Below are 16343 nucleotides of genomic sequence, written 5' to 3'. Positions count from 1 at the left end.
TGCTGTCGCGAAGTATAGTAGTTCTTTTTTCTTCCTGCTGCGTAGTATTCCATTGTGTAAATGTACCATAGTTTTTGATCCACTCATCTACCGATGGGCATTTAGGTTGCCTTCCAACACTTGGCTATTATAAATTGTGCTGCTATGAACATTGGAGTGCATAGGTTCTTTTGAATAGGTATTTTGGGGTTCTTAGGGTATAGTCCCACCACCGGAAACAATAGATCAAAAAGCAGTTTCATTTTTAGCTTTTTGAGTAAATTATACACTGCTTTCCACAATGGCTGCACCAGTCTGAATTGCCACCAACAGTGTTGTAGTGTTCTCTTTTCTCCACAACCTCGCCAGCACCTGTTGTTTCTTGATCTGTTTATGATGGCTATTCTAACCGGTGTGAAGTGGTATCTCATTGTGGTTTTGATCTGCATTTCTCTGATGACTAGTGATGCTGAGCATCCTTTCAAAGGTCTCTGGGCCCTCTGTACCTCTTTCTTGGAAAAGTGTCTGCCCAGATCCTATACACATTTTTTAATTGGATCGTTTCTCTTCTTGTAGTGGAGTCATGTGAGTTCGTTATATATTTTGGAGATAAAACCTCTATCTGATGTATCATTGGCAAATAGACTTTCCCACACGGTTGGCTCCCTTTTCATTTTGCTGATGTTTTCTTTCGCCATGCAGAAGCTTCTTATTTTGATGAGGTCCCATTTGTTTATTCTTTCCTTTATGTGCCTTGCTTTAGAGGAAATATCGCTGAAAATATTGCTGCATGAGATATCTGAAAGTTTCCTGCCTATATTCTGCTCTAGGACTTTTATGGTTTTGAGACTTATATTTAAGTCTTTTATCCATCTTGAGTTTATTTTTGTGTATGTTGTCTGCTGATGATCAAATTTCAATTTTTTGCATGCAGCTGTCCAGCTCTCCCAACAGCATTTGTTGAAGAGGCTATTTTTTCTGCACTTTATGCTTCTGCCCTCTTCGTCAAATACTACTTGCCCATATAGACATGGGCTTATTTCTGGGCTTTCTATTCTGTTCCAATGGTCTATGAGTCTGTTCTTGTGCCAGTACCAGGTTGTTTTGAGAATAGTGGCTTTGTAGTATAGTTTGATATCCAGTATTGTGATCCCTCCTACTTTGTTTTTCTTTCTCAAAATTGCTGTGGCTTCTCAGGGTCGTTTATGGTTCCATATAAGTTTTTGAAATATCTGTTCTATGTCTGTCAAATAGGTCATTGGTATCTTAATATGGGTTGCGTTGAATCTATAAATTGCTTTGGGTAGCATGGACATTTTGATGATAATAATTCTTCCAATCCATGAGCAGGGTATATGCTTCCATTTATTTGTGTCTTCCTTAATTTCTTTCTTCAATGTTGTATAGTTTTCTTCATACAAGTCTTTCAACACCTTGGTTAAATTTATTCCTAGATACTTGATTTTTCTTGTTGATATATCAAATGTTATTTTTTTCTGATGTCTTCTTCTTCTATTTCATTGTTGGTGTACAAAATGCCTTTGATTTCTGAACATTGACTTTGTACCCTGCTGTTTTGCCAAATTCACTTATTAGGTTGAGGAGTTTTTTGGTAGAGTCTACAGGGTTTTCTATGTACACTATTATGTCATCTGCAAACAATGATGGTTTTACTTCCTCCATTCCAATTTGGATACCTTTTATTTATTTTTCCTGTCTGACTGCTGTGGCTAGGACTTCCAATACTATATTGAATAGAAGTGGTGAAAGTAGACATCCTTGTCCTGTTCCTGATGTTAGTGGGAAAGCTTTTAGTTTTTGCCCATTGAGTATGATGTTAGCTATAGGTTTTTCATATATGGCCTTTATTACATTGAGGAATGCCCCATTTATTTCCATTTTGCTGAGTGTTTTGATCATAAATGGGTGCTGTACGTTATCGAATGCTTTTTCTGCATTTATCAAGATGATCGTGTGGTTTTTGTCTTTTTTTTTACTTATGTGTTGTATTAAATTTATTGATTTGCTTATATTGAGCCATCCCTGCATCCTTGAGATGAATCCCACTTGATCATGGTGAATAATCTTTTTAATGTATTTCTGGATGTAGTTTGCCAATATTTTGTTGAGGATTTTAGCGTCTATGTTCATCAATGAAATTGGCCTGTAGTTTTCTTTCTTTGTAGGATCTTTATCTGGTTTTGGTATTTGGGTGATGCTAGCCTCATAAAAATAGTCTGGGGTCTTCCCTCCTCTTGGATTTTTTGGAATAGTCTGAGAAGGACAGGGGTTAGCTCTTCCATAAATGTTTTGTAAAATTATCCTGTGAAACAATCAGGCCCAGGTTTTTGTGTGGTGGGAGTTTCTTGATTACTGCTTGAATTTCTCCAGCTGTTATTGATCTGTTCAAACTTTCTGTTTCTTCTTCCTTCAGTGTTGGAACATTATACTTTTCTAAAAATTTGTCCATTTCGTCAAGATTTTCAAATTTTTGGCATATAATTGTTCATAGTAGTTTCTTAGAATGCTTTGCATTTCTGTGGTATCAGTTGTTATTTCTCCTCTTTCATTTCTGATATTATTTATTTGCATCCTCTCTCTTTTTGTCTTGATGCGTCTGCTTAAAGGCTTGTCAATAATATTTATGTTTTCAAAGAACCAGCTCCTCGATTGGTTGATCCTTTGCATTGTTCTTTTCATTTCTATGTTATTCAGTTTGCTCTGATCTTGATTATTTCCTTCCTTCTACTTGCTCTGGGATTTATTTGTTGTTGTTTCTCCAGTTCTTGAAGTTGTAATGTTAGGTCTTTTTCTTGAAATGTTTCTATTTTTTTTTTTTTTTAGGTAAGCCTCTATTGCTATGAACTTCCCTATCAGGACTGCCTTTGCTGTGTCTTTATCTATTTCTAGTTTTTTCCTATAATAAGCTTATACTATTATATTAGAAAAATCACTATTTATAAAGATAATAAACATTGAACTATGACATAAGAAATCACATCACTCTATTGAAATATCTAGTGTAAGATCAATATAAATATAACACACAAAAGCAGCCCTAGGATAAATTATGTTTTTCAAATTGGTCCTAGGTCACCCTCTATCCTCTTTCTGTGTCTTTTCTCCAGCCCTCCCCCTTCCCACTCCTTTCATACCTTAGATGGTGACTATTTCTATTATACACAGAGCACCTTCTTTCACAGAGAAACAAATTTTCTTTAAGGTGAAGGTGACTGGATATGCTTCCTGGGCAGGGGTGGGGAAGGGGAATCGGAGAGAGTATGTGTATTAAAAGTATAATTCTGGAAGATTTTATCTTAATAATTTTACCCAATTTTGGGGCAGCAGCCACCATTTCTAGTTATAAAATTTATTCAAATTTATATTACTTTTTTAAGATTAACTTTGAAAATATCAACCTAATAAAATTTTGATTAAAGTATACACAGAGACTGCTTTTGATAGGAAAAAAGTAGGGACTCTGTAGGGTAATGGAGAGGTAGAAGTTTTGATGATGATTCTTCAATAACTCCCATAAGTGCATTTTAAACTTGTCGCAGGATTGTATAGAATCAACCAAAATGATTCTCTGTGTTTTATTTCTTGGAGAGATACACACACACACACACACACACACACACACACAAATATATATAATTTTTATTAATTAATTTTAGAGTTAACATTATCCTCTTGTTCACTTGCTTAGAACAAGAGATTCCAGGATGAATATTATTGACCTTCATAAGTAATGGTAGCTTACCATATTTATTACTCTTGTTCATATCCATATCTGGCATAATTCCATCATTTTTTTTCTGTGAAGTTCAAGATATATACATTTTTAGACACCTAGACTGTAACAGTTATAATGCATTTCATATATAAAATTGTTATTTCACTTTTATGGTGTGCCTAATTGAAGACGTAGCACAGAGCTAAGATACACACAGTGATACTTCTGTTTTTCTTCATTCAGGAAGATTCCTGACCAGACATGGGTACAGTGTGATGAGTGTCTTAAATGGAGGAAGCTTCCTGGTAAGGTTGATCCATCTACCTTACCTGCAAGATGGTTTTGTTACTATAATTCCCATCCAAAATACAGGTAAGCATAAGATTCAACCTTGTGCCGGAAATAACTCCTGATTTGGCTCTATATTCTAATACATTTTTCATCCCAAGTCCACACTCTTCATCCCGGCATTCCAGCCTCCATGCCAGCTGGTCCCCCCCTGCCTATCCAGCCTTATTTTTCTTTTATCTTAACACAAACCCTATGCTTTAGCCAAGCCTATTGCTTCTCTATTCCCCACTCATGCCACACTTATTTCCTCCTCCATGACTTGATAATGTCATTCCACTTGCTTATAATGATTTTATGCATTCATGTGCCTATCTAAATCATATCCATATCTAATACTTAAGTATTTTGTGTGATAACTTCTGTTGACAGTAGTTTAGAGTATTATACTCTGGGTTCCTGTGGTACTTAATTCTTGTCATTTGTTCACATAATGTTTTGTAATTTTTGGGTGTTTTTCATATGTATGTACTTTGGCTCTTCAAGAGATTGTAAGCTGTTTGAGAACAAAGGCTTTACATTTCAGGTTGAGTTGATAGTTTTCTTCATATGCTTCCTATACCTGCATCTGTTGTAATACCTATTGTACATTCAATGTTGTTTGTTTACATGTTTGTCTTCTTAGTGTACTATATGTTCCTTGTAGCATCAAATGTCTAGATAGTGCCTGGCATATCCATGAACATTCTTTTCAATTTAACAAATTTTTTTATTTGTTTCAGTAGTCACATAGGTTTAAAATAATGACTCAGTTTGCTTCATTTCAGCTGTGATGCAATTTTTTTTCTCCTCAGGATAAATGCTTATAGAATAAAGGTACTAGGCACTCTCCCTCCCAGCAATATAGCCAAGGCCATTTTTCCCTCTCAGTTGTGCATCTCCTAAACTTTAAGGGTTCCCATGAGACTTGCGACCAGAGAAGCAATGGTCAGGGACAGCTCATCCTCGGCTAACCCCCTGAACCTGTCTCCAGGGCTCCCTTTTTCTATGACTTTCCACTGAGCCAAAGCAGCCCTGCTTAAGCTCTCTCTTGTTACTTTTTCTATCCCAAGCCTTTCCTTTGTTTCACTGTGCCCAGCTTTAATAAGAGTACTCTCAAAATAAAAAAAAAAGAAAGAAAAAGAAAAAAGGTACTAAAACAGAGTATGCTTTCTAGAAAAAGTGTTTAAAATGGAGGGAATTAAATAAAATCTGGGGCTGTGATGAGTAAGCATTCCTTTATATTCTCCAGCTGTGCCTAAGCATCACTCCATGGAGAGTAATTGGGATTGTGATTAGAATATGGGACTGAGTGCTTAGAAGTCTCATTTTTTTTTTATCCTGTATCTCCTATGGGTTTACACTTAGTCCAGGAGACATAGCCTTCCAGGATACTTTGCCCCCTTATAAAGTGGGTATAGCATAGGGTTTCCAGTTATTAGTAATTTTATTTGTTTCTAGGATTACTTTTGACCATTGACTGCTTTTCCTAGTACTGCTTTCAGTTTTTGCCCCTCTAAAATTCTCTTCTTCATGCTTTACATATAGCAAATATATGTATATCTTTTCACTTATAGAATCCTCTTTTTTCTTCTCTTTTCTAATCTCTGTTCTATTCTTTTTATGATGTAAGCTCCTACTTCCTTATTGCTGTTTTCTACCATAGCCTTTCATTTTCTTCTTCAGGCATCATCACCTGGTTTAGGAATTCTCATGCTTCTAGACTGCATCTTGGGAATTACTTTCTCAGTAAATGAGAGGCAAAACAATGCTCTCTTTGTATGGAACCTCAAGCAAGTCTCTTATGTGCTTGAACTTCACTGGGTAGGAATAGAAATTATGCTTTGTGCTGTCCACCATAATATGAATATTATAGCTGTCAAGTACTTTGAATGTCTTGGGAGACAAGTGATATATGCTCCCCAAATAATTAGATGATAGTATGCCTTGAAATAAGAATTGCTACACATTAACCTACACAGAGGTTTTATAATGTGGTTGGATCTGACCTTTATAAGGTTAGAGGGTTATTAAGCTGCCTTGTCACAATTGTGAGGAAAGGAAAGGGTAAAAGTGAAGGACACATTTTGTTTCCAAAAGATGATTTCTTCTCTGCACTGCAGGAGATGCTCTGTTCCAGAAGAACAAGAACTCATTGATGAAGACCTGTACTTGAACAAAGCTAAGAAACAGTTGAGTATACCTAATGTGGTATTCTATGTCACACAGTAGAGGAGGCTTTCCCTTTCTAATAGAACAGGGGAGGTTTGAAAAGAGAGATAACCTTTTCCTTTTTTGGTTTTTAATGATTTACCTCCTCACCCCTCTGTTCTCCCAGTTCTTTATTACTTTTAATCATGTCCTGAGTTTCTCAACTAGGGATTGTCTTTAGTCTCTCTTCCTCCCCTCCCTCTCTCTCTTTCTATGGGGCATCTGAAATTTCTCTTTAGTAGCAGAGTTTAGGAAGTCACCTAAACTTAGCTTGAACTGAATGAGGCCCACACTATTTCTAATTTGGCAAGAACATTAAAACCTAACTCTGCAATTGGTAATCTATTTTAGACTGAGAAATTTCATGAGTGAACTAAATAGCACTTTTATCTTCTAGAGATCAAACTATTGAGAAGAGGAAGGTGCCAATGGAAAATGAGAACCACCAGGTGAGATACAGTCCTCCCCCTTCCTTTTCTCATGCAAAATTTTCCCCTACAGAGGATATAGGTTGAAGGAAGCAGCAGTCTTGAAAGCTGCATAGAAATAATGAACCATTTCTTCTGGTGGTCCTATTTTTTCATTTGATCTTTTGATTTTGCTGTGATCTGGTGTTGCTGATGTTCAGATCACCAAAAATAGAAGAGCCAAATCATTTATTTCCCAGATTTGGATTCAGTACAGATTCGGGACAGTGTTAATGTCACCTTCAGTGTAACAGAATTTTCAGGGTTCTGTTCCATCCTTATACAGGTTGCTCCTGTCGAGTGTCTGGTTTTTCTCAGTTTTCTTTCTGCCAGGATTCAGGGGTATTCCTCCTTCCTTTTGGGACGAAAGGGTGGTTCTTTGTACCCTTCCCCCATCCCTGCTTTCAGGCTGGCTGGCTTTATAAAGACTCTGCTGTTTTGAATTTTCAGGAGCACTGTCTCTCGGACATGGTTGCCCAGTTCCGGACGCTGAAGGGTGCAATAAGGTTGGCCGTCCTTTCAGGGACACTTCTTTCCTGACAGCCACCATAGCACCCATATCTCTCTCCCCACCCCAACCTTGCTTTTCTGCATGATTTTCCTGTTGACCCTCTTTCTCTGAGATATCTACTAGTCGCATGTCAGATTCACCTTCAACCCACTCAATCAGAGTAGGTCAGACTGGTGAGGATAGAGGCAATTCAATACTAATTCTTCTGACAGTTTACTGAGACCCAGGTATATGAATATTCAGGTTTTATGCCCTACTGTCTTGGCTTAATAATCTGATCTAAAGATTGGGAGATTTCCTGGGACAGCCCTGTCCTCATTCAGTTTACCTCTCCATTATATTCCTTCACCTTCATCATTCATACTATTTTCATAAGCTGGCTCTCCCACAAGATCCCAGATGCATGACTCTGTGTGTGTGCACTATGAATAAGTGTTAATGTGTTGCATGCATTTTTCCAAAACCAGCACCAACACATGCGGCAATGCTTCTTCCTTCCATCCATACCCTCATCACAGATCTCAGAGGAGTGGAAATCCAGCCTTAAATTTGGTTACAAGAGAGAATTAGACACTGACTAGGGAGTCTGGGTTTATGCTCTGGGTGGGATGACTGTAGGAGCCAATAAGTGAGTTGGGAAGGTCTGTTGGCCTCCAGCTGATAAGGTTATAATTGAATGTGCCTGGGTTCAGTTTTCTAGTGTACATTACTGTGTGCTGTTGTTCTGTATAGGAAACAGTTTCTTTTCATTTGGCCAAGTGTTCTTTCCTAGCATCAGAAGGATAACTCATCCTTGGTATTTAGTTTGAAGTTGGGGTTTTTATACAACATATTTTTCTTTGCTAGGTATTCACTAACCCACTCAAGAACCCTACTATTCAAGATATGGATGAATTAAATAATAAAACAATTGGATATGAGGAAATCGATAGACCTAGCCAGCTTCCATCTGTTGGAGAAGAAAGCAGAACACCTGTTTTTCAACTTAAGCCTCTGGATTCCAGTGTTTTTCAGTTTTCCAGGTGGGTAAGAAACATAGTGTCTCTTCAATAATAAGCCTCAGGGCTCATTTTCCTGTAAAATAAGTTAGTATGGTTATCATGTTTATGTTTCTACTAAGGCATAGCATGGAATTCAGAAGGACAAATACCATTTTGGGTTGATAGAATTGTGTGTTGTATGTGCCTCCAGTTATTCAACATTACAACTGCTATGTCAAATCTGTCTATCTGTCCTTTTCACTTACTTTTTTTTGTACTTTTTTATGTTCAAATACATTTGTCTCCACTTCCTGACATCACTTACCTCTGCCCCCCAACCCACACCTCCCACCCTCAATCCTTCCCCACTTTGGCTTTGTCCATGGGTCCTTTATACATGTTTCTTGACTTGATCCTTCTCCTTCTTTTCCCCGTTACCCCCCTCCCCTCTCATTACTGTCAGTTTGTTATTTCTTTCAATGTTGTTGGTTATATTTTTCTTGCTCATTTTGTTGATTAGGTTCCATTTATAGGTGACATCATATGGTATTTGTCTTTTACTGCCTGGCTTATTTCGCTTAGCATAAGGCTCTCCAGTTCCATCCACGTTGTTGCGAAGAGTAGGAGTTCTTCCTTTCTTTCTGCTGTGCAGTATTCCATTGTGTAAATGAACCATAACTTTTTGATCTGCTCATTTATTCACGGACACTTAGGTTACTTTCAGCACTTGGCTATTGTAAATTATGCTACTATGAACGTTGGGGTGCATAGGTTCTTTTGAACTGGTGTTTCGGGATTCCTTGGGTCTAATACCAGCAGTGGAATTGCTGGATCAAAAGGCAGTTCTATCTTTTTCTTTTTGAGGAAATTCCAAACTTTTCCACAGTGGTTGCACCAATCTTCATTCCCACCAAGAGTGTACTAGGGTTCCTTTTTCTCCACAACCTCCCAGTACCCATTGTTGGTTGATCTGTTTATGATGGTCATTCTGACCGGTGTGAAGTGGTATCTCATTGTGGTTTTAATTTGCAGTTCTCTGATGGTTAGTAATTAAAAACATCCTTTCATATATCTCTGGGCCCTTTGTATGTCCTCCTTGTAGAAGTGTCTGTTCAGGCCCTTTGCCCAATTTTTAATAGGATTGTTTGTCTTCCTGGAGTGGAGTTTTGTGAGTTCTTTACATATTTTGGAGATCAAGCCTTTGTTTGAAGTATCATTGGCAAATATATTTTCCCATACAGTTGGTTCCCTTTTCAGTTGGCTAATGTTTTCTTTAGCCATTCAGAAGCTTATTTTGATGAAGTCCCATTTGTTTATTCTTTCCTTTATGCTATATATTGCTTTGAGTAGTATGGACATTTTGATGATGTTAACTCTTCCAATCTATGAACATGGAATATTCTTCCATTTATTTGTGTATTCCTTAATTTCTTTATTCAGTGTTGTGTAGTTTTCTGCATACAGGTCTTTTACCTCCTTGGTTAAGTTTATTCATAGGTGTGGGAGTCTTTGTCCCACAGAATCCTCCCGGCCTTCATGGATGAGAATAAGTCATTCCAGACACACTGTCTGCCAGGAGAAAGAGGTGGCAATTCCCTCTAGTAGAGAATGCCCCGAACCCTTCCCTGACATGGCTTTTATTGGAATTAGTATGGGCAGGGGTATACAACAAGCATGCAAAGCTTATCAATCAATGTCTAAAGGCTATATTTACAGAAAACAGATAGAGATTGTAGATAACAATTGAAGGAACTCAGAAAGTTGCCTCAGGTCCGGGTCTGTTAGACATGCTGAGATCAGATGGTCATTAAGACCAGGCTCCTGAATTCAGGAATTCACTCCTGTTTGGAGCTTAAATATCTGGTTTATATTAAAAAGGCTGTACAAAGCAAAGCAAGCTTAAAAGTGCACAATGCATTTTTCAGACCTGATTTCCCATGGGAACCCTCAGTGTTAGCATAGGGTCATGTCTACCTCCCAGCATTCCCAGTTTTCTCGTCAAGACTTACAGGTTCCTTTAAGTCCTGGCTCACAGGGGGCTACAATTCCCAATACTACACAAAGTGGTCTCCAACATCTCCCCCCCCCCTTTTTTTTGTTAAGGTAGACATAGCAGTAAGTCCGATGAAGCTTGCTACTTGCTTTTCACGTACACGATCTCTGGAAAACAATTTGCAAATGCATCTCAAGGCACAAAAGGTGACAATGATCAGGAGGCATCCCATAGCCCCCATGACCCAGATACATAAATTCAGTCCCTCAAATCAGGTTTTCAGATTAATCTATTGTAAGATGTCATGAAGGGTCTGAAAAACCTTTTGCTCAGTGAGCCATTTAATGTCCTAGAGCTGTTGGTGCAGTTCAAGTTGGAGTTGATCAACATGTCCTTTAAGGTTAGCAGAAAAGATCCCCCAAAGGCTATGTTGTGTCTCCTCCCAAGAGTGCTGGGAAGAGTTCCATTTTAGGGGGGTAACACATAACTTAGAGAAACCTGGGTCACACATAAGTTGTTGGCAAGTGACAAGAGCAGTCTGCTGTTCTCCCAGCCATATTATGGCTGATATGATCCTGTTGAGAGCCTGGAAAGGATCTCCTGGTCAATATGGGTCTGTTGGATCATCTCCTGAGTGGTTCTGGAAATAAGGACATCAACAATATGAGCAGTTTGGACAGATTCTGCTAAGGCAGTGGCAGCCAGTGCCACGGAGACAGCTATGACAATAGCAGAAAAAATGCAGGTGATAAGAACTCCTAAGAAGCACCATACCCTCACTTGGGAGAGAGCATGGTTGAGAGTGGCCAGGCCTCCTGGATCTTCCCATTCATGGGTAACATTAACTGGTAGCCAGGTTTCTGTTTGTCTGTGAACTACAAAAACCATAGTGAGATTAAGTTGAGTAGCATTAGCGTGGGTAAGACAGCTAGCATAGATAGAGCCAGGAGAAGTATAGAGACTATATATCATAGAATCATCATAGGTTAGATGAGGTGTCCCTGGGACAGCTAGGAAAATATAAGGGTGAGAAATACATACAGTAACCCAGGAATTACTAACATTCTCTAAAATATAATAATCTTTTCTAGACCTTGCCTCTTCTGTATAATGAAGGCATCCTAGGAGGTGTTCTATGGAAGGGAGTCTGATTTTCCAAGTATTAGTATGCCGAGGGCTAGTATGATTTGAAGAGGTGACTTCTATAATAGGGCCTCCAGTTCCCCCCTGTATCACCCTATACTACTGTACATAGTATTAGGTTCAGCAGGGACAATGGCAGAGCCTACACTAGCATGTACTTTCTACTTGACACCCCAGATTTCAGCTGTTAATGGGGTGTTAGAAATATAAATGAGTGGAGCCTGTTGATTTCTACACAATGACCAAGTGACAGGCTCAATAATTTTTGTCTTAATTTTACAAAGGGGTACATCTGAGGGAGTATTATTATCTCTATCTCTTTCTCTTTTAAAGCCTGTGGCTCCTATTAAGGAGACATTAGCTTGAGTCTCCTTACTGTCAGTGGCATGTGCATACTACTTGAAAGTTATAGGTAAACATAGAGTGTGAGGCAAGATGGAAAAACAAGCAGGTAAATGTTCTGACACATAGACAATATTTTCAGGGATGGACAGCCAATGCTATTTTTCTTCTAAAGGCCTGTCCAGAGAAAGCCAGGTACCTCCCGTCCATTTAGTGTCATTGCTAGAAAAAGGAAGCTCTGGATTCCACCAGGTATGGAGTTTAAATATGGGCAGATCAAAGATGTGGCCCCAGTAAACATGCTGAGTATCAGCAGCAAGGCCTAATCTTCCAGAACAAGCTAACAGGACAAGTATCGAAACAGTTCTGATGGAATTAGAGGACATTATTGACAAATAAGCAAGAAATTGATTTTCATGAGTGTCTTGTACTCCTATGTCCTTCATGGCCTCTTCAGCCCTGCTACTAAGGGTTTTTAAGTCTCCCCAAGTTATCCCTTTAGGTTCAGATGGTGGAGTGGTTCCCATGGCCTGCTTCTCCCAGTTCTTGCAATGGGTCCAGATCTGACGTCAGTGCTCGGTCACGGCCATCTGGGACAGCTGTTTGGTCAAGTCCTTAAGATGCTGGATCCTCTATGTCTGAGTTATCCACAAGGGTTGGTGGGTTTGATCTTCCATGATAGGGTTTCACTCTTTCGGTGGGAAGCCACAAAGAACCTGTGGGGAGTGAAACACAAGCATACCCTCTTCCCCACGTTAACAATTCAACTGCCCCCTCCGATTTCCCATCTCCCAAGGCATCTCTGTACAACACTAAGGGATGGGAACCCTTATTATCTACCTTTTGCCAATTGAAGTGTTCCTCAATTGGTGTGTTAAGAGAATTACCACAATTAAGAAAATTGTAAGTATACATGGCCAGCATTATCAGATGTCTGGGAGAGGTTTCCTGTCTCCCCCTTTTTTGTTTATTAAGAAGAGTTTTAAAGGTATGATGAGCACGTTCAACAATTGCTTGACCTGTGGGATTACAAGGGATGCCTGTTTGGTGCAGAATTCCCCATCTTTGTAGGAAACCTTGAGTAGATTGGACTGTATATCCTAGTCTGTTGTTGGTTTTAATTTTCCATGGACAGCCTAAATGGCTAAAAGCCGCAAGCTAATGGGCCTGTATGTTCTTGACTGATTCGCCTGTAATGGCAGAGGTGTGTAATGCCCTAGAGAAGGTATCAATATAGACATGGATAAATTTAAACTTCCCAAAAGGGGGTTAATGGGTGATATCAGTCTGCCAGATTACTTATGGCTCTAAGCCTCGGGGATTTATTCCAATAGATGGCAATGCTTTACCCAATGCCTGGCAATCTGGGCATTCTTTAATAATTTTTTTTAGCTTGAGAAAGAGGGAGTTTAAAACTCCTTGTAAAGTGCATGTCTATTTTGAAAAAAATTGATGAGAGGCAACAGCCTTTTGAAAGGCATTTACTGTGCTCAGTAGAGCATCAGCGTGGGCATTTCCTTCAGACATAGGACCAGGGAGACCTGTATGGGAACACAGATGAGTAACAAACAAAATATGTTCCCTTTTATCTAGTAAAGTTCGTAAGGTTAAAAATAGGCTGAGCAGAGAAAGGTCAATAGATTCCTTAAGGAGAGCTTGATCTATATGAAGGAGAGTACATATAGCATAACCAGAATCACAAACTAAATTCAAGGGCTTGTGAGGCCACTGTTGGAGAGCCATAATGGCTCCTGAGAGCTCAGCTCATTGGGTAGAAGCATGACCATAGGAAACATAATGCTTCCACTCCTCATTTTCTTGCCAGGTAACAGCAGCTTTCCCTGTTTTTCCCAAACCACCAATAAAAACAGTCCTTGCTTTGGGGATAGGGGTTTTACTAATTTTCCCCTTTAAACGAAGGTTAAGGATTGGAATATTCTGTAACAACTTGTCTGAGGGCAAAATAATTTCTATTTTGCCAACAAAATTGGTGATAGCACATTGGAATTCTAGAGGCTGACTGGATAACTGTTGTAAGTAAATTTGAGTGAGCGGGACGTGAATGATAGCCAGATAATAGCCAAAAAGCTGTTCAGTTCTCTCATGTCCTTTAATAATAAGATGGCATAAAGCTGGAATATAAGTGGTAATAGTATGTTGAGGCTGATGGGAGAGAAATAGCCATTCCGTCATGCCTAACTGAGGCAGTAGTTGACCAATTAACCCTGTATGGGTGACTAGAGTTGGAAAACAGAATAGCCTAATTGGGAATTCATGGTCTACTCTTGTGAGCTGCCTTTTACTGATATGTTGATTGACAAGGTCTAACTCTTGGAGAGCCTGGGGGGATAAAATTCTAAGAGAATTTAGATTAGAGTCACCTTTTAAGGTATGGAATAAATGAGTAAGCTGGTGAGTAGTAATTCCTAGGTTAGGTCAAATCCAGTTAATAATGCCTAACAGTTTTTGGAAATTATTAAGAGTTAGGGGGTCAGGTGGACTGATTTGGAGTGTTTTAGGCTGAATTGTCCAATGAAAAAGAATGTGCCCCAGGTATTTCCAAGGCTTAGAGTGTTGGACCTTTTCTGGGGCAATAATTAAGCCTGCATGAAAGATAGCTTCCTTTAAATAAACATAGGTCTTGGCCAGTGCTTCAGAGGATGGAGCAGCAATTAAAATATCGTCCATATAATGATATATTATTGAATTAGAAAACTTTTCTCAGACAGGTTGTAAATTTTGGTGAATGAAATACTGACAGATAGTTGGACTATTTAACATGCTTTGAGGCAGAACTTTTATTGGAATCTCTGCAATGGTTGAGAGTTGTTAAGAACCAGGAAAGAGAAAGCAAATTGTTCCCTGTCCTTTTCAGCTAGAGGAATTGTAAAAAAGCAATCTTTTAAATCAGTGACTAAAAGTGGCCATCTGGGGATGATGGTGGACTCTGTCCCACAGAGTATGCTTCGGGTCGTCAAGGATGGGGAAATAAAATAAGTCATCCCAGACACTTTTCTCAGTCTGCCAGAGAAAGGGGTGGGGATTCCCTCTAGTGGAGAATGCCCCAAGCCCTTCTCTTGAAGTGGTTTTCATTGAGAACCATATGCTCACGGGTATACAGCATGGATGCAAAGCTCATCAATCAATGTCAAAGGCTATGCTTACAGAAAACAAATAGAGATCATAAATAACAATTTAAGGAACACAAGAGATTTGCCTCAGGTCAGGGTCTGGTAGATGGGGTAGCACCCATTTGGCCCTGAAACCTGGGAAACTGATCACATTCTATGCTCAACCCCAAACTTCAGTTCTCCTTTACTCGAGGGCATTCTTAGCAAAGTAAGTTTCATATGATTTAATGCATTCCTTTTCTAGGCCTTATCATCCCCAGGAACCTCCTGATCCCGTTTAGGGCTGTACCTGCCTTTAGTATTGTATCAAGCTTGATCCAGGCAGGAGGGGAAGAGCCTCCAAGAGATAAGGAGACTTCTTTCAGATAGAATGAGGACTCAGGCCATATCAAAGCCAAAGGGTGAGGGTCTTTTGCCCTCCCTCAGTGTCCCCCAAGTCCTTCCCAACATGGCCCCATGTGACTGTGCCTGCCTTAGGTTGCACCTGCCTTTGAGGGTTCTTACCCTTCGTTGACTAACCAGCCATCCTTCGGGGCCAAGCAGGGTTATCTGAGGGAGGCAGGGGCTGCACCCCTGCCAGGGAGACAGGTTTTGTCTCTTCAGTGGCCTATTTTCCCAAAGCCTCCTTTCTTAACTCCAGCCTTGGGGCCCTCTCGCCTGTTGGCGAGGCTGCAGTTCCTGAAACCAGGCAGGACGGTTCATCCTTTAGCCATCCTCATAATCCTCAAGAGCCATCCTTTAGGGAGGCAGGCTGGATTTGGAACTCCAGGTTTGAGAGTGCCCATGGGTTGGAGTACCTCATTAATTTTCCTAAGATCATGTATAAGCCTCCATTTCCGTTATTTCTTAGGAACTATAAAAATCAGAGTATTCCACAGACTGCTAGTGGGCTCAGTATGTCCTGCTTCTAATTGTTGTACTGATATATGGGGTTTTTTCTAACCTCTTCCCTTTTAGTGGCCACTGATTGACCCACACAGGTGTATTTGAAAGACATGTGAGGGGTAGAGGATATATTTGAACAATGGCCACTAGTTAAAAGGCAGGAAGGTAATTTTCATCCCCAACTGAGTAAGAAGGTCTCTTCCCCAAATATGAAGTGGGGCTGGAAGGACATAGGGCTGGGTTTGCCCCACTTGTCTCTCAGGGCCATAGCACCTGAGGGACTAGACACTTCTGCGTGGCTGAGAAACACCTCCTATGCCAGTTATGGATATGTCAGCCTTTGGTAGTGGCCAATTTGGAGGTCAGCATTGACTATAAATTACAGAAACGTCTGCACCCATATCTAGAAGTCCATAGAAGGTTCTGTCCTTAATGGTTACTTCTAAAAGAGGTTTATTTAATTTGATGAAGGCAGTCCAAAAATAGGTTGGTTACTAGTACTACTGAAGCCTCCTTTCCCTCTCTCAATATCTTGGGTATTTGGCGCTATATAGGGAAGAAGTTGGGCTATATGAGTTTGGGCAAGAATGACGTGAAATCCAAAGGCTCTGTTCATAATTTTGATTTCTCTCTCATAA

General features: G+C 39.6%; 1 protein-coding gene across 1 annotated transcript in view; it reads left to right on the top strand.

The window, feature by feature from the left end:
• Nucleotides 1–16343, top strand: part of MORC4 (MORC family CW-type zinc finger 4) — a 92950-nt gene that overhangs the window by 46946 nt on the left and 29661 nt on the right. The window contains exons 12-15 of the mRNA XM_054576920.1: nt 3959–4087; nt 6166–6234; nt 6651–6702; nt 8078–8253. Coding sequence (XP_054432895.1) covers nt 3959–4087; nt 6166–6234; nt 6651–6702; nt 8078–8253 — 426 coding nt within the window. The remainder of the gene's footprint in view (nt 1–3958; nt 4088–6165; nt 6235–6650; nt 6703–8077; nt 8254–16343) is intronic.

This window comes from Pteronotus mesoamericanus, unplaced genomic scaffold (genome assembly GCF_021234165.1).
Source record: "Pteronotus mesoamericanus isolate MK-2021 breed Mesoamerican mustached bat unplaced genomic scaffold, CSHL_Meso_final contig_37, whole genome shotgun sequence".
In the NCBI taxonomy this organism is placed as follows: domain Eukaryota; kingdom Metazoa; phylum Chordata; class Mammalia; order Chiroptera; family Mormoopidae; genus Pteronotus; species Pteronotus mesoamericanus.
This window is presented reverse-complemented; position numbering and strand designations above follow the sequence as displayed.